Here is an 18,516-nt window from a genome sequence, read left to right on the forward strand (position 1 = left end):
AAAGAGTACAAAAAATAGTGGTGGGATGACCTGCTTTTGATGAATGAAGCAATGCTATGAAAAGCAACTGTTCTATCACTTGTAACGTCACAACCTAACTATCTTATAACAACAGTGTTTACTGAAAATAAAGCCATATTTTCGCTTGAGTCCTTTCATCCTTTTCCCTAGTCGGTTTTCTTCTTGGCTCTGTCGCCGAAGAGAACAGAGGAGCCTGTCCACATCATTCGGTGAATGACAAGAATCAACATCAGTGAAGCCAGCAGCAGGTAGCATACTATGTCCAGCATCAGGAACTCCACCCAGGAGAGCTGGGTAGCGGGGCTCCTTAGTTGTAACGCCCCTCGGTGGCGGATCACGTACTCTGTCCAGTACACGGCTTGTTCCTGTGGTGTCGTGGGCTGATCCCTTAAGGATGCCGATACCCTGTTTACGTTTTCTTTGAACCTGGATAATAACAACACCTTTTAAGAACACCTCAATTGGGGACTTTATCATATAATCCAAATGGATTTGTCAACCATAGGGTTCGTAACGGTTCACAAACTGTTGGGGGAAACTCACTTTGGGTTGCATACGATGTCAGTGAGGGCGGCAACGATCCTGTCAGCAGTAAGTTCCTCCCACACCAACAAGTGGCCAATTTCCGAGTTTTCAACGAACTTGCCGTTCCTGGGCTGGTCACCGAAGATAGGTAGAACAAGGAGAGGTGTGGCGTGAAAGATGGACTCCTGAAGGCTGAGGAGGCCGCCATGGGAGATGAACACCTTGACGTTGTGATGAGCTGCAGTACAAAGGGCACACCAGGCAGCTATTCTAAATGTCCTTGTAATGGATAATGTGTCTTTTATTGTAATAGTATATTAAACGACTTACCGAGGATATCTTGCTGAGGGAGCCAACTGCTAATCTTGACGTTATCGGGCGCACCTTCTAGTTGTCCCTCGTACTTCCACAGGATTCGCTGTGGCAATCTGCGGAAAGCCTCCAAGAATGTTTGACGGTAATTTGGTGGCATCGATTCACCGCGGGTGACGGAACCCAGACTGAAATAGATGACGCCTGCAGTTCCTGCCCCGGCGAGCCACGACTCCAGGTCCTAAGCAATATGTCACAAAAAATGTTAGTGTTTTCAGTTAGTCTCCTTAGCATCAATAATTTACAACAATATGGGAATAATACCTGGTTGATATTTCTTACTTGCGCCAGAGGCTTGCCATGGCGGCAGTGCATGGCACCCACTTGCACCTGTGAAGGTAGGAGGGGTACCACAGTAGCAATGCTGAAGTGAGTGTTCATCAGTGTCAGACTCTGATTCCTCTCGATCTCCAGTAGGGGCGGCAGGTTAGGGAACTGGGTTGAGATCTGCAGGGCATTATTCTTTATCATTAGTAGCAGTTTTTCTTATTTCTTATTAAAATTCTTAGCAATTCACCATCATTTTTGGGCAGACGATCAAATAAGACATGTGAATGAATTTTTCCTTATTTCTTGAATATGCGACAGTATTATTTTTCATGAATAGGAAAGAGAAAGACGTTGATCATGGTAACTTGGCTTAGTTATACCTTCAACATCTCCACACACTTCAACATAACTTTATTATTTAAAAAGAGAAAAAAACAATTGATTTAAATACCTCTTTCTGAATCAAAGGTACAACATCCCAATGCCTCCACGTGAACCCTGAAACAAGGAGCCAAAGGATACTTTTGAAGCGATCATAAGCAGACATCGGGAAGGATCTTGGCACGAACATGATTTCAGGCACGTAAGACGGACTAAGGATATTTCCCAGAATGGCACTCTGGTGAGGGTCGATCCCGGGCGTAGCAATAGTGATGAAGGGCACTTCGTGTACAAAAGGGTACACCATCTGGGGACGAGACATTGACAGTTAGCGTAGCTGTGTTGCATTTGATCTTTGGTTTGTTTTTCTTATTAGCTTAATTAAATTCTTACCTCATTGAACTTGTAGTTCACCACAATGAGATCGAATTCCTTCCTTCTTTTATATAATTCCATCACTGCCTGCACCTTGTATAGATTTTTGGCGAAGGAAAGTATCGTCTTTTTCAGTCCATCAAAGTTTTCATTTTTTCTGACTTCGAACATATTGCGCTTGGCATCCTCAAAGTAAGACAGGCCGTGGTTGACCTCCGAAATGTTTGGATGTTTGGACGCAACAGGGATGTTAGTGAGCATCACAACCTGCGGGTAGAAACATAGCCTTACGATGATGTTTATCCTCAGAATACTTGTTCAAGAGACCAAGGCAAACAGTCCTCACTTTGTGGCCACGATTAGCCAGACCCTCGGCTAAGGGTTGGAAAACTCGGTTGTGACTCTTGGAGGACACTGGCAGCAGCATGAGAATTTTGTACGATTTCTCCGGTGGCGACAAGTCCCCCGAAGCGCTTCCCGCCAAGGCCACCACCAACACGCAGGCCAACACCCTCTCCATTTGTAATCGTATGCTTGACCAACTTCTGATAAGACAGAAAATGATAGTAAAAATAATAAATGTAATAATGATAATAATAATAATAATAATAATAATGATAGTAGTAGTAGTAGTAGTAGTAGTAGTAGTAGACTACTAATAGTAGTAGTAGTAGTAATTCTACTACTACTACTACTACTACTACTACTACTACTACTACTACTGCTGCTGCTGCTGCTGCTGCTGCTGCTGCTGCTACTACTATTACTACTACTACTAGTAATAATAACAATAATAATGATAACAATAATGATAATGATAATAATAATAATAATGATAATAATAATAATAAAAATAATCATAATGATAATAATGATGATAATATTAATAATAGTGATAATAATAATAATGATAATAATAATAATAATAATAATAATAATAATAATAATAATAATAATAATAATTGTAACAGAAATTATATAGATTATGAAAAGCAACTTCTCTTTTACTTGTAGGAACATAACCTGGCTATCCTATAAACCAGAGTGGAAACATTATTTAAGATAACGCCATATCTTCTTTAGCACACTTTTACCTTTTCCGTAGTCAGTTTTCTCCTAGGTTGTGTCGCCGAAGAGAACACAGGAGGCTGTCCACATGAGACTGCGAATGAAGAGAATTTAAACTAGCAAATCCAGCAGCAGATAGCATTCGAGTGCTCTGGTCTGTCACTATTCTCTACAAGGATCAAGGCGCTACACACTGGCACTTACTGTCAAAATATTTTTTTTCTCTCAGCTTGTCTTCTGCCAAGAGCGTGAGAGACTTATTTTCAGATAATTCACTGTCTTGTGGTGAGCTGTAGATAGCTTCGTATGATAAAATCTGTCACATTTACATCCAACTACTGAAACTTAATATTTACACACAGTATCATTATAAAGTTTGACGTATTACTATGGTGAGCCTCGTGATATACTTTTGTGCTGCTGCCTGACGCTGAAACACACTGGATGAATGGGTTTCGCCACACCTGAGAGCCATACGCTACTTAATTATCTGATATTAGGATGATTATATACCGTGGTATCACGGAGAAAATAATTACAATAATTTTTTCAAAATCTGTTTTGATGAAGTGAATGCTTACGTACGTAAGCATGTTTTATAAGAAAAGTTACCAGCTATTCTTTATATATATATATATATATATATATATATATATATATATATATATATATATATATATATATATATATATATATATATATATATAATTATTATTATTATTAGAAGTGAGAATTAGCCAAGAGCAACAAAAACCTAAACAAAAAAAGTCCACTTAAATGCCAGTTCCTGAATATATATATATATATATATATATATATATATATATATATATATATATATATATATATATATATATATATATATATATATATATATATATATATATATATATATATATATATATATATATATATATATATATATATATATATATATATATATATATATATATATATATATATATATATATATATATATATATATATATATATATATATATATATATATATATATATATATATATATATATATATATATATATATATATATATATATATATATATATATATATATATATATATATATATATATATATATATATATATATATATATATATATATATATATATATATATATATATATATATATATATATATATATATATATATATATATATATATATATATATATATATATATATATATATATATATATATATATATATATATATATATATATATATATATATATATATATATATATATATATATATATATATATATATATATATATATATATATATATATATATATATATATATATATATATATATATATATATATATATATATATATATATATATATATATATATATATATATATATATATATATATATATATATATATATATACTATATATATATAGAGCAGCTAGTGCAGTTCCCTACCCGTATTCCTGACCGCCTTGGAGACACGCCCAACATTCTTGATCTTTTCCTAACCTCCAACCCTTCTGCTTACTCTGTTAAACTTTCCTCTCCGTTGGGCTCCTCCGACCACAATCTAATTTCCGTTACCTGTTCTATCACTCCAGTGCAGCCTCAGGACCCGCCTAAGCGGAGGTGCTTCTGGCATTTTAACTCTGCTAAGTGGGAGGAACTAAGGCAGTACTATTCTGATTTCCCTTGGGATGATTATTGTTTTCATGTCAGAGATCCTTCTCTTTGTGCCGAGCGCATAACAGAGGTGATTATCTCTGGCATGGAGCTATCATTCCTCATACTTTCTCTAACCCTAAAGCTAAAAAGCCTTGGTTTAACTCTGCTTGTTCTCGTGCTGTCAATGATAGAGGCGGCTCACAAACGGTTCCGTAGCCATCCAACTGCTGAAACTCATGCCCTATATATTTCTGCCCGTAATCATGCCAAATCTATTCTCCAACTTACTAAAAACTCTTTCATCAATAGAAAATGTCAAAGTCTTTCCAATTCTAACTCCTCTCGAGATTTCTGGCATCTAGCCAATAATATCTCTAACAACTTTACTTCTTCGTCTTTCCCTCCTTTACTTCATCCAGATGGCTCTACAGCTGTCTCTTCTTTTCTAAAGCTGAACTCTTCGCTCAAACCTTTGCTACCAACTCAACTTTGGATGATTCTGGGCATATTCCTCCTACTCCTCCACCCTCTGACTACTTCATCCCTAAAATTAAAATTCTTTATAAAGACGTTTTCCTGGCCCTCTCTGGCCTTGATTCTCGGAAGGCTTACGGTCCGGATGGAGTCCCTCCTGTTGTTCTCAAAAACTGTGCTTCCGAACTCGCTCACTGCCTGGTCAAACTCTTTCATCTGTGTCTCTCTACTTCTATTTATCCTTCTTGCTGGAAGTTTGCTCACATTCAACCTGTCCCTAAAAAAGGTGACCACTCCAATCCTTCTAACTACCGCCCTATAGCTTTGATTTCCTGCCTTTCTAAAGCCTTTGAGTCTATCCTTAATAGGAAGATAATGAGGCATCTATCAGCTCACAACCTTCTCTCTGATTGCCAGTATGGTTTCCGTAAAGGCAGATCTACTGGTGATCTTCTTACTTTCCTAACTGAATCTTGGTCATCCTCTTTTAGGGACTTCGGTGAAACCTTTGCTGTCGGCCTTGACATATCGAAAGCCTTCGATAGAGTCTGGCACAAATCTTTAATTTCTAAACTACCCTCCTACGGATTCTATCCTTCTCTCTGTACCTTCATCTCCAGTTTCCTTTCCGATCGTTCTATTGCTGCTGTAGTAGACGGTCACTGTTCTTCCCTAAAACTATCAACAGTGGTGTTCCACAGGGTTCTGTCCTATCACCCACTCTCTTTCTATTATTCATCAATGATCTCCTAAATCTGACTCAATGCCCTATCCACTCCTATGCTGATGATACCACCTTGCATTATTCAACAGCGTTCAACAGACGCCCAACCCAACAACAATTAAATGACTCAAGGCGAGATGCTATAGGACGCCTAACTTCTGATCTTTCACTTGTTTCTGATTGGGGCAGAGAAAACCTGGTTTTGTTCAATGCCTCAAAAACTCAATTTCTACAACTATCTACTCGACATAACCTTCCAGACAACTATCCTCTCTTCTTCAATAACACTCAACTTCCCTCTCCTCTACATTAAACACACTCGGTCTATCCTTCACTAAAAATCTAAACTGGAAATTTCACATCTCTACTCTTGCTAAATCAGCTTCCAAGAAGTTAGGTGTCCTATGGCGTCTTCGTCCATTTTCTCTCCCTCCCAGCTGCTTGCTCTGTACAAGGGCCTTATCCGCCCGTGTATGGAGTATGGCTCTCATGTCTGGGGGATCCACACACAGCTTTACTAAACAAGGTGGAATCTAAAGCTTTTCGTCTTATCAACTCTTCTCCTCTAACTGACTGTCTTGATTCTTTAAGTCACCGCCGCAATGTTGCATCTTTATCTGTCTTCTACCGCTGTTTTCATGCTGTCTGCTCTTCTGAACTTGCTAACTGCATGCCTTCCCCTCCTGCGGCCTCGCTGCACAAGACTCTCTACTTCTTCTCATCCCTATTCTGTCCATCTTCCTAATGCAAGAGTTAACCAGTATCTTCACTCCTTCATTCCCTACACTGGTAAACTCTGGAACTCTCTACCTGTGTCTGTATTTCCACCTGCCTATGACTTAAACTCTTTCAAAAGAGGAGTGTCAAGACACCTCTTACGTTAACTGGACCCTCCTTTTAGATTTTTTTTTTTCTCTTTCTCCTACTTTCCTCTTAACAGGGCCTGGCAACCAGCGGGATTTTTTTTTTCCAACACTTTGTTTTCCCTTGGCCAGTGCCCTTGTAATGTAAAAAAAAAAAAAAAAAAAAAAAAAAAAAAAAATATATATATATATATATATATATATATATATATATATATATATATATATATATATATATATATATATATATATATATATATATATATATATATATATATATATATATATATATATATATATATATATATATATATATATATATATATATATATATATATATATATATATATATATATATATATATATATATATATATATTCGGGAACTGGCATTTAAGTGGACTTTTTTTCTTAAAGTTTTTGTTGCTCTTGGCCAATTCTCTCCTATTATAATAAAAAAATAAACAAATCTGTAGGGAGAGCAGGTTATGTCTGAGGGGAAGAAAATATATCACATTCAGTTGAGTCAGCCATACTTCTTGCTATGAATTTACGGAAAGTGACAATAGACAGCGTTAATTAAGTTATTTTATATTTTCACTGTGTATTTCTGAAATAAACTTTTTAATCGTCTTCGAATGATATATACACTGCATCGTGCAAATCTTCCTGCTAAGAGATACATGAAACATCTTTCACTGTAAACATGACACATTTTTTCAGTCCTAGTATGCAGATTAGGTGTAGTGAGTAGGGTGAGAAGGCAGCTACCCTTGTAGAGGATTGGGGATTATCGATCACGGAATTAATGTTAAGTTCTGCGCGGAATAAGTGCGATTATCATATTATGCATAATTATTGCAATGATTATGATAATTGCCATGCTCTCCTAACTTGTAACGGAGTCTACTACCAGTGAAAGTACCGAGAATTGTGTACCTGTATCATGTATGCTAAAAATGAAGAAAAAAAATAGTAGCTACCTAGACATATAAGTGTATGAGTAGTTAATAGGTAAACATGTATGATGATGGTGTGAACTTCAATATCGCAATATATAAGCAAGTGAGTGTTACAAGCAATTTGAAGCCAAAGAGAGAAGTCGAAAATGACTTAAAGGAATTTATCAAACGATGTTCATTTTATTTCACCAACTTTAAAAAAAAAGCAGACTCCTTCCTATATCAACTGTACCTTATAATAGCTGTAGGTGAAGCATGCTCCATATATAGACAGCCCCTGTAGAGTTAACAGCACTGGGGTGGGAGGAAGAGGACTAGGAGCAGGAGCGTTTCGTGGAAACATGTGGAGACGGATCAGAAGGCATAAGTAAACAAATGTTTTAACTAAGTGATGAGATGTACTGTAGATTTTCTAGTTCAGATTATCGGTAAAGAATAGACTAAGAAAGCTCGCCGTAGGAGAGAGGGACTGTTGAATGAATAAGGGATACCTACCCTGAAGGTTGTGCTGTGTTGATGGATAAGTTTTTTTCAGGTATTCAAAAACATGAGGTTTGTTCTGCTTCAATAAAAACAATTTCAAAAGGTCATAAATCACATGTCCTATATCCTTAATGAGTAAACAGTTTAATTTATGAAGCACAGAACGTTTAAGAAAAATAAGTGGTATTATTAGCATAGGAGCAGATAATATCATAAGTTTGTCTCAGGTCATTAATAATTAATGATACAGTGTTGATGATGAGAAAGAACCCCGAAGAAAACCCTTGTTTATAAGCTTAAACGAATAGCAGTAACCATGTACCAAAGCAGCAATAGAATAGTGAAGAAGAAAATTTATGAAGTGATAAAGAGAAGAATAGAAGCTGTATGGGGGCCGTTAGGATATTTAAGCTGGCAGATTCTACCAAATTACTTTCGTTATGTCTAAGACAAAGTTTCACAAAAATCTCTAAAATAGGATGACGAAATTTTAGTAAGGAAAACCAAAATATCACCAGTGAAACGACTACAATAGAACCCTTACTGGGGATCAGCTATTATTTTGCAAGTGACATGTTTGGGTATCTTTCTGTTGAGGATACTGCAGTTAAAAAAACATTAGAAGCAGTAGAGAGATAGCTTGAGGGATTGGAAGCGTCACTCTTTTTAGGGAAAAGAAGAATGTAGGCAAATTTCCTTTAATGTCTGAGATTATTAAGAAAAATTTCATCAGGTATATAAACCTTACAAGCGCTAAGATTATTAAGGATATAGAAAACATGGATATAAAGTATGATAAATGTATGCGGTAAACCTATATTACATGAAGATAGAGCAAGAAAAGAAGAATAACGAAATACGTAGACGAAAACAAGAAAAATGATAATAGAGAGAAAAAAATTGAAGTTAACATTGCATTATCTATTCTGTCTAATTGTGGTTCATTGTTACATCGGACAACTATGTATATATAAAATACTGGCGAGTAAACATATAGTTTCTTACACACACACACACACACACACACACACACACACACACACACACACACACACACACACACACACACACACACACACAACGTCTTCTGCAGTCATCATTATTTCTCTTAAACAATGTACAGTAAAGTCCGACTTTCCCGAAACTTTAATCTTTTTTCTTTTTGGCGCTGCTACTAAAAACGACAGTAGAAATTGCTCTCTGGAGTCGTCGGATGAGAAGCAGCAGCACCAGCAGGGTCAGCAGCAGGAGACCCACCACGTCCAGCATCAGGAACTCCACCCAGGATAGCTGGGCGGCGGGGCACCTTAGCTGGAGCGCCCCTTGGTGGCGGATCACGTACTCAGTCCAGAACACTGCACGCTCCTGTGGCGTCATTGGTTGATCCCTTAAGGAAGCAGAAATCCTCACCACTTGCTGTTTGTACCTGGATAAATTACAACAGAAAAAAAAATATAAGAAAGACAGCTAAACCTTGTGGATCTGGGCAAGTAAAAAACATTACAACAGCTTGATAACAACTTGATAAAGTATATCATATAAAAAACAAATGAAATTTCATCTAAACATTAACATGTCTGCCAGCCAATTTGATAAAAGCAAATCCAACCGCCACGGAGGCTGGCCAGCTACTGAATGGGATCTGTGGACATGTTCGTCAGTCAAGTTTTACTTGATATTCAGTCAGAAATTTATATCTTGTCCCCATATCCCATGTACATACTTAGTTTGCATCACCATGCCTAAAGCTGTACTATAATCATTAAAAGATGTACAGGAACACTTTTATATCCAAGGCACTGGTTAGAGAATGGAGCGATGAAATAAATTAATGTTCATAAGCGTAAGGAATGGAAACAGACACTTGCCTTTTTTCCACATTATCTTGTAGCAATTTAAAAAGAAAATAAATATTAGTAGAAAATATATGACAACATAATGGAAGACTTCTTCCCTCTTGCCTTTCTCTCAGGTATAAATGACTGAGAAAGAAGTAGTATGATGTAGCAATGAAGACTGCAGTTTTTTTTTTCAGAGTAAATAAGAATTATTCAATGAGTACCTTTTCCATAAAGAGGGATGTAAATAATTGCCAGAAGATAATGTGATGTTTGCATAGTAGCCCTATAGTCTGCACTGCACAAACGTAGCCTGTAGGACTGAGGGACTTGATGATCCTGCCAAGGTTCAATCCCACTAGTTCCTCAAGATTAAATCTCTTACTTAGGTGTATTTAGGTGAACACTGGGCGCAGGTTGTTGAGCCTATATGTCCACATCTTGTAATAAATATGTGCTGTAGTCATTGGATGGTGCGTGGTGTCGAGTCTTCTCTCTAAAGCAAATACACTCCGGGTTTCTACATCGATTGGGGGAAGATTATTCCATGTATTGATTATTCTTTCTGCAAAGAAGTTTTGTCTCAGCCTTGTACGACATCTCCTCTTCATTAACTTAATTAAACTTGTGTCCTCTGTCATATACCCCGCATTCTCCTGCATACTAATGTAGGCAACTACAGCACTTTCAGTCTCTCTTCGTCAGATTAGGTCTTGAGTCCCGGAATGATTTTTCTCGCCCGTCTCTGTACATTTTCCAAAGAGCTTATACCTTTTTCTTATTGGATTCCAGATTATGATACTAAATTCAAGATGGTCTCACTGTTGCATTTTATTTATTTATTTATTTTTCTTCATTTTTCTGATTTATGCTTAGATATTTTTCCATGTCAGCTCCTTCTAAAGATACAACTTCATCTTCATTCCTCATTTTATATTGCCTGTGTTCGTATGTCTTAGACTTTGAGAGTGAAATTGAAGTAGCCATCTCTCAGACCACTTTTGGAGTCTATTTAAGTCATTTTGAAATATTACTTGGCCATTGGAATTATATATATATATATATATATATATATATATATATATATATATATATATATATATATATATATATATATATATATATATATATATATATATATACACAAGTTCATTGGACAGTTTCTCGACAAGTTTCTTTTTTCTTGTGCGTTATTCAAGACGGAGGTTACAAGGCACTAATAATTTAATTGACGCCTTTGACTCTATTCATGGACTGGCACCTCAGTGTTTTTTTTTTTTTTTTCAATCGGAAATTTTTGTTGCCCTTGGCAAAAAAAGAGAAACTGTTTATTGGACGAAAAACAGTCCAATGAACTTCGGTACGAGACATTACCAATCAAACAAAAACCATCCTTTTAGTATCCATTTATGGAACAAAAGCCCGATGTATCTCGTCAAGCATAACTTATAATCACAACAGCGTCTTCTGCTGGATATTCGTCACGATCTTTTATTATTTTCCTTTTATTATTATCATGAAATGCAGACTTTTTGTCTAAACAAAACTATTATACAATTATCTTGTTTTTCACTATACTAACAGGAATCTGTGTTGTGACTACTATACAACAACTTCTGCTGCTGCTGCTGCTGTTGCTGCTGCTACTGCAGCTGCTTACTGCTACTGCTACTGCTACTACTACTACTACTACTACTACTACTACTACTACTACTACTACTACTACTACTACTACTACTACTATTATGCACTAAACTACTAAGAAAAACTCACTTTGTGTTGTTTATGATATCTGTGAGAGCGTCGACGATGTTGTCGGTAGTAAGTTCCTCCCATACCAACATACGGCCAATATTCAAGTTTTCCACGAGCATGCCGTTCTTGGGCTGATCACCGAAGACAGGCAGGACGAGGAGGGGCTTTTCATGAAAGATGGACTCCTGAAGGCTGAGGAGGCCGCCGTGGGAAATGAACACCTTCACGTTGTGGTGAGCTGCAGTACAAAAACATTGTCTTGTGGATCGCAGTTATGTCAGACCTTTTTGCGAGAATACATCACAAGTCTTTATATTGCAATGTTCCCTTCACTATACTGATGAGGTGGATGACTACCGAGGATGTCCTGTTGTGGCAGCCAGCTGCTGATCCTGACGTTACCAGACACATCATCTAGCTTTCCCTCGTACTTCCATACAACCCGCTGCGGCAGTCTGCGGAAAGCCTGCAGGAAGGCTTCGCGGTACTCAGGTAGCATGGTTTCACTGTTGACGGATGAACCTAGACTGAAGTAAATGGCACCCGCAGATCCCGCTCCTGTAAGCCACGATTCGAGGTCCTGCAATGAGGAATTTAATTTATAAAGAGAACTTAAGAGTTCTCGAAGCATGCTTCTCAAAGTTTCCATTTTTTGCGTTGCTGACTGTTGAGAACTTCAAGGTTATATTATCTACGTACATACGGCAGCTGCTTGGCAGGGCGGCAATGCATGGCCCCAACCTCAATCTGTGAAGGCAGGAGTGGCACCGGCGTGGTAATACTGAAGTGAGTGTTCATCAGTGTCAGACTTTGGTTCCTCTCAATGTCCAGCAGCGGCGGCAGGTCAGGGAACTGCGCTGAGATCTGTACGGGAAACAGGATCAGAATTCTGAACTCTAGAGTATGTAAATATTTCTAACTTAGTTAAGGAGTTGTAAATCTTAATTTTCATTATAAATGATCTGTTTATACATTTCCCTTATTTTCTCATCAACTTTACTCATTTAAATAATGTTCGATCAGCTTACGATTGTTAATGAAATAAATTATTTAGAATGATTCTTCATAAGAAATATCAATATTTTGTTATACTAATTGAATTAAATTGAATTTTTGCAAGAAATCGTAACAGTTTATTAACTTTTTTTCTTAATTTGTTGTTTTGCAAAACGGTAAAAGAATAATCAAATGGTCGTAAATATAACAGCTTTTAAGGTTTTATAGTAAGGAAAACCTCTTTTGAGGACAACCAAAGGAAAACGATAATTTCTTTGACTTGCTGTAATATTCTGTTTCCTTTTATCAAATTTAAGTATTGTACTTTTTGTGGGCAACACGAACAGCAAAATTAAGAATAAAGCAAAATAAAGAATAATTTATTTTTATTTATTATTATTTTTTTTTTGCGTGAAGGTTTAGTTTCTACCATTGTCTTACCTCCTCCTGTATTCGCGGCACAACAGCCCACTTCCTCCAAAAGAAAGGTACCCAGATGTGCATAAAGGTGTTCATGATCCGCTGCCACATAGTCATTGGTAAGCGGTAAGTGCTTAGAAGATTAGAGGCATATGAAGGATTAGGTACGTTTCCCAAAACTGCACTCTGTCGGGGATCCATCCCGGGAACGGCGACAGTGATGAAGGAGATCTCGTGTAGGAACGGATACACGATCTGAGAAGATGAAATTGTATTGATAAAAGCGTTTGGTTTTAGTTATGTGGGATCTTAATTTGATTTGATTAATGGTTGGTGATGGAGATAAGGTGCTTGGATGTGTCATGTCAGAGGCTGACACTTACCTCATTGAACATGTGGTCCACCACCATGAGGTCAAATCCTTTCCTTTTTTCATACAGTTTCCTCGCAGATGGTGACCTGTACAACTTTTGGGCCATAGATGGTAGTACAGTTTGAAACAATGATAAGCCGCCGATGTTATCTTTCATACTTTCATGCAGGGTTGCAAATGTTCCTCTTAGATAAGGTATTTCATGCTGTATCTCCGTGACGTTAGGGTGTCTGGATGTAGCCGGATGTTGGCTGAATATAACTATCTGTAGATTCAGATGTTTCTTTTAGAACATGTTGATAAGTACGTGGATAACAAACAATGACAGCCATGGTTACACACCATATCTCACCTTGTGTCCACGGTCACCCAGAGCCTCGCCGAATGTCATCATAAAGTTTTTATGACTCTTGGAAGCGAAGGGAAGAAGCATGCAAATCTTGTAAGATCTCTCATTTGAGGCTAGTATTTTTTCACCACTCTCCAGGAGGAACACTATCAGGAAGTATAGCTTCATTATTTTCACCAATTGAGGAGCGACTCAATCTCCGTAGGGCTTGCTACACGGATGATATACACCAATCCTAGAGTGTGTTCGCTGGACCTGCATACAGAGCCTGAAGTTAAATTACCTACTTACAGTAATGATAAAGCTAAGGCGATTAATAAACACCCACTTATAGAAGTATTTTAGCAGAGAAGAAAATTAATCAAAGTAGGTCATGTTTGCTACGAATGTTCAGAACTTTAGTCGCAGACACTATGCGTGACAGACAACTTACAAGTATTATATAGATATTGGAATACTTCTGAACAACAACTTTGTTTTTTTTTCTATGAAGATAAACTCGTATTCTTACTTGTGTATTGTCATTCCAAGGGAAGGGAATCACGCAAATTTTATTGCTGATAAGAAGATGGAGCAGGATTTGCATTATTCAAACAATGCCTTTGCGGATATGATTGCCAATCTTTACAAAGGTGGATGTGATTGAGAATTTTATATTTTACTTCCATATTCGCGGTTGCTAATGCGGTGGAGATTATAATATGTATCCACATAATATTATGCATTTTTTTTACTTGTTTTCCTTTATTCCTCGTGCCCTCTCTGGAGATTTGTATAGCTGATACGACGTACTTTGTTATGTATTATTGTTATATGTAAAGAAAATTATCTTTATATATAACACTGATACAAAAGTGCGTAGCATCAGCAATGCAAATCTCCAGACAGGGCACGAAGAGAAAAGGAAAAAAAAAAACAAGTAAAAAATGTATAATATTTTTCAAGAATGTAGAAATAGAAGATATAAATATATAGGACAGGGAGAGAGGGAATATAAGCGGGAAGGGCATGGATATGTGAGGACGAAAGGAATAGTGGATAGGTAAAGCGATACTTATTTGCTCTCTCTCTCTCTCTCTCTCTCTCTCTCTCTCTCTCTCTCTCTCTCTCTAGTACACAGGTAAACTTTCAATGTCCTTCATGCAATGAGTCACTCTTACTTGCATTTACAATCTGAAAACGTGATGATGAATACGGATTTTTCTTACATTGATAAGAGGATGCTGATAATAATAAGGATAGTATTCATTAGGGATGCTCCGAGGATACTGATGTGGAGGCGGACATCCTATACATAGCAAATCCACAGTGCAGTCACTTGGGCATTGGTGAGAGAGAGAGAAATTTTAACAATGGTCATAACAACACACACACACACACACACACACACACACACACACACACACACACACACACACAAACGACGTTGAATTATTATTGAAATAAGGAACAAGGCTTGTCCAAGCTCCAGTTACTGTCCGTGACGTTGGCAGGATATCGGTGATAGTGTTGGTCAAAAGCCAGGACGTAAACTCTTACCCAGAAGTCGTGTTGATTACCCGGTAACGGATGGAGGTTATTGCCTCTTGCTTGCTCTTCGCACAAACACGCGCACACACACACTCACACAAGCACGTACACCAGTCTCTGCCGTGTCATAAACGTTACGCCTGGCAGCAAAGCCGAATGAGGAGAGATGGATGATAAACAGCTCGTACTACATATATAAGTATTCATCATAGATTAGTTTATACAAATGTAAATCACTTCAAATTTCTTCACATGCTGGGACAACTAACCTTCATGAGAAATGAAAGCCTTGGAAACCAATATTGAAATAAGGCTGCACGCTTCAGGTGATGGCAACCTGACGTATGGGTGCGTGCTTGTGTGTTAATAGAATAGAATAGAATTGAACTAAATTGAATATTTATTTGTTTGCTCAGACTTTATGAAAAGTATGGAGCGCAACTCCGCAATAAACCAAACATATGAAAATACAACATAATGCAAACGTACTTGACTCCTACTTGATCCATAGTGCTTTGTTAAGAATATATAAACCAATATCTCCTTGGTTTTTATTCATTTGTGTGTGTGTGTGTGTGTGTGTGTGTGTGTGTTGTCATTCACCTACGGTCGTCTCATGGTTACCCAGCCAGTCGTTCCTCTATATGGATAGAGCTCAGAGCTCGTACTCACCGTTCTTTGGGTAGGACTGATATCTCTCACACAACACATCCCGGAGCAGCGAGGCCACAACCCTTCCTGTGCTTATTTGCAAATAACTCGTAACCAAGCTTGTCCGTTTTCCTCGCCGTGTGTAATTCATCACGGTTGTCTTCTGGTCACCCATCCAGTCTTCCCCATTACGGAGAGAGCTCAGAGGTCATAGACCGATCTTCGGGTAGGACTGAGACCACAACACACCGGGAAAGCAAGGCCACAACCGTTCGAGTTATATCTCGTACATATTTACTACTTGGTGAACAGGGGCTACACATTGAGACTTGCCCATTTGCCTCGCCGCTTCCCGGGACTCGAACACGGGGCCTCTCGATTGTGAGTCGAGCGTGCTAACCGCTACACTCCGCGGTGTGTGTGTGTGTGTGTGTGTGTGTGTGTGTGTGTGTGTGTGTGTGTGTGTGTGTGTGTTCTCTACCAACTTTGTTATTTTCTTCGAATTAAAATGAAGCATATGACTATAATGCATGTTAATTGATAGATAAAACTCAGTGTAATATACTCAATCCCTTGACTCTGGGAAGACTTGTGTTCTTGACGAAGTCCCTCCTATTGTTCTTCAATCCTGTGCGTCTGTGGTCTTATCTTATCTATTCAGACTCATCCGATTTAGGCATTCAACATCGTTTTCTTTAATGCTGGAGTTGCCTATTCGTATTGTCATCCTTTTCCTAAAAACGTGTGACCACTCCAGTCCTTTAAACTGCTGACTTTTAATGACTTCCTGTCTTTTTCAAAGCTTTCGAATATATCCAGAAGATAGATGAAAATTCTAAGTATTTACCTGATCACAATCTTGATAACTCATAGTAAGGATTCTGTCAATATTGATCTAAAGGAAATATTCTAGCTTTGTTTATTTAACCTTGATTATATTTTTTGAGTGAATTTTTTTTGGTGTGTATATATATATATATATATATATATATATATATATATATATATATATATATATATATATATATATATATATATATATATATATATATATATATATATATATATATATATATATATATAAAGGGGTGATCTCATTTTCTCCTCGAGCTTTGTTCCTTTCATTCTTTTCACCTGAATTTCCACCTCTGCGGCAAGACAGGCGCATCTTACTCAGCTATTTCAACATTGATACCGAAGTGCAAGAGTGCTGCAGCAAGGATACAACATTCACACCAAGGGGCATATAAAACCTTCATCGGTAAGAAGATCTGGTTACACGTTGATGTCTCAGACTATCCTTTTCCAACTAATGGTTTTTCATACTGCAGTGTCAACAGCATCACCCAATAGCCTCTACCACCTATTAAAGTGTCATTTACTCTAATTTACTCATAAGATCCGATGAGCCCTCAGCAAATCCATTAATGTCATTATCTTTTGTATATAATTCATAGTTGCAATATTAACAGCAAATTTACGTTTATCTTTATCATTACACACAGCCTTTTTTTTCTACACACACACACACACACACACACAGACACACACACACACACACAGACACACACACACACACACACACACACACACACGGCCCGGTAGCTCAGTGGTTAGAGCGCTGGCTTCACAAGCCAGAGGACTGGGGTTCGATTCCCCGGCCGGGTGGAGATATTTGGGTGTGTCTCCTTTCACGTGTAGCCCCTGTTCACCTAGCAGTGAGTAGGTACGGGATGTAAATCGAGGAGTTGTGACCTTGTTGTCCCGGTGTGTGGTGTGTGCCTGGTCTCAGGCCTATCCGAAGATCGGAAATAATGAGCTCTGAGCTCGTTCCGTAGGGTAACGTCTGGCTGTCTCGTCAGAGACTGCAGCAGATCAAACAGTGAATTACAGTGAATTACACACATACACACACACACATATCGCGTAGTGTAGTGGTTAGCACGCTCGACTCACAATCGAGAGGGCCGGGTTCGAGTCTCGGTAAGCGGCGAGGCAAATGGGCAAGCCTCTTAATGTGTGGCCCCTATTCACCTAGCAGTAAATAGGTACGGGATGTAACTCGAGGGGTTGTGGCCTCGCTTCCCGGTGTGTGGAGTGTGTTGTGGTCTCAGTCCTACCCGAAGATCGGTCTATGAGTTCTGAGGTCGCTCCGTAATGGGGAAGACTGGCTGGGTGACCAGCAGGAGACCGAGGTGAATTACATATACACACACACACACACACACACACACACACACACACACACACACACGCCCGATAGCTGAGTGGTTAGAGCGCTGGCTTCACAGGCCAGAGGTTCGATTCCCCGGCCGGGTGGAGATATTTGGGTGTGTCTCCTTTCACGTGTAGCCCCTGTTCACCTAGCAGAGTATGTACAGGATGTAAATCAAGGAGTTGTGACCTTGTTGTCCCGGTGTGTTGTGT

General features: G+C 37.9%; 2 protein-coding genes across 2 annotated transcripts; both read right to left on the bottom strand.

The window, feature by feature from the left end:
* On the bottom strand, positions 1-3,288 carry LOC123508574 (UDP-glycosyltransferase UGT5-like). Its single transcript, XM_045262339.1, has 8 exons — positions 3,039-3,288; positions 2,291-2,489; positions 1,963-2,211; positions 1,640-1,876; positions 1,201-1,365; positions 877-1,099; positions 565-784; positions 1-447 (listed from the first exon to the last, which is right to left on the bottom strand). The coding sequence occupies exons 2-8, from the start codon at positions 2,462-2,464 to the stop codon at positions 168-170; spliced, it is 1,548 nt and encodes a 515-aa protein (XP_045118274.1). The 5' UTR covers positions 2,465-2,489; positions 3,039-3,288; the 3' UTR covers positions 1-167.
* Positions 3,289-8,963: 5,675 nt separating this feature from the next.
* LOC123508570 (UDP-glycosyltransferase UGT5-like) lies at positions 8,964-15,583 on the bottom strand. Its single transcript, XM_045262332.1, has 8 exons — positions 15,448-15,583; positions 13,912-14,163; positions 13,570-13,824; positions 13,208-13,441; positions 12,470-12,634; positions 12,128-12,350; positions 11,789-12,008; positions 8,964-9,603 (listed from the first exon to the last, which is right to left on the bottom strand). The coding sequence occupies exons 2-8, from the start codon at positions 14,074-14,076 to the stop codon at positions 9,324-9,326; spliced, it is 1,542 nt and encodes a 513-aa protein (XP_045118267.1). The 5' UTR covers positions 14,077-14,163; positions 15,448-15,583; the 3' UTR covers positions 8,964-9,323.
* Between the last annotated feature and the right edge of the window lie 2,933 nt (positions 15,584-18,516).

The sequence above is a fragment of the Portunus trituberculatus genome, chromosome 25 (genome assembly GCF_017591435.1).
Source record: "Portunus trituberculatus isolate SZX2019 chromosome 25, ASM1759143v1, whole genome shotgun sequence".
In the NCBI taxonomy this organism is placed as follows: domain Eukaryota; kingdom Metazoa; phylum Arthropoda; class Malacostraca; order Decapoda; family Portunidae; genus Portunus; species Portunus trituberculatus.

Bases quoted from the DNA above. Each gene is read 5' to 3' on its own strand.
- LOC123508574 (XM_045262339.1), bottom strand. From the start codon at position 2,464: ATGGAGAGGGTGTTGGCCTGCGTGTTGGTGGTGGCCTTGGCGGGAAGC. The intron at 1,366-1,639 runs GTATTTAAATCA...AATGCCCTGCAG, and splicing joins TACCTTTGATTCAGAAAGAG to ATCTCAACCCAGTTCCCTAA. The intron at 785-876 runs GTAAGTCGTTTA...TTTGTACTGCAG, and splicing joins CCCTCAGCAAGATATCCTCG to CTCATCACAACGTCAAGGTG.
- LOC123508570 (XM_045262332.1), bottom strand. From the start codon at position 14,076: ATGAAGCTATACTTCCTGATAGTGTTCCTCCTGGAGAGTGGTGAAAAA. The intron at 13,442-13,569 runs GTAAGTGTCAGC...TCATCTTCTCAG, and splicing joins TGGACCACATGTTCAATGAG to ATCGTGTATCCGTTCCTACA. The intron at 12,351-12,469 runs GTACGTAGATAA...TCCTCATTGCAG, and splicing joins CTGCCAAGCAGCTGCCGTAT to GACCTCGAATCGTGGCTTAC.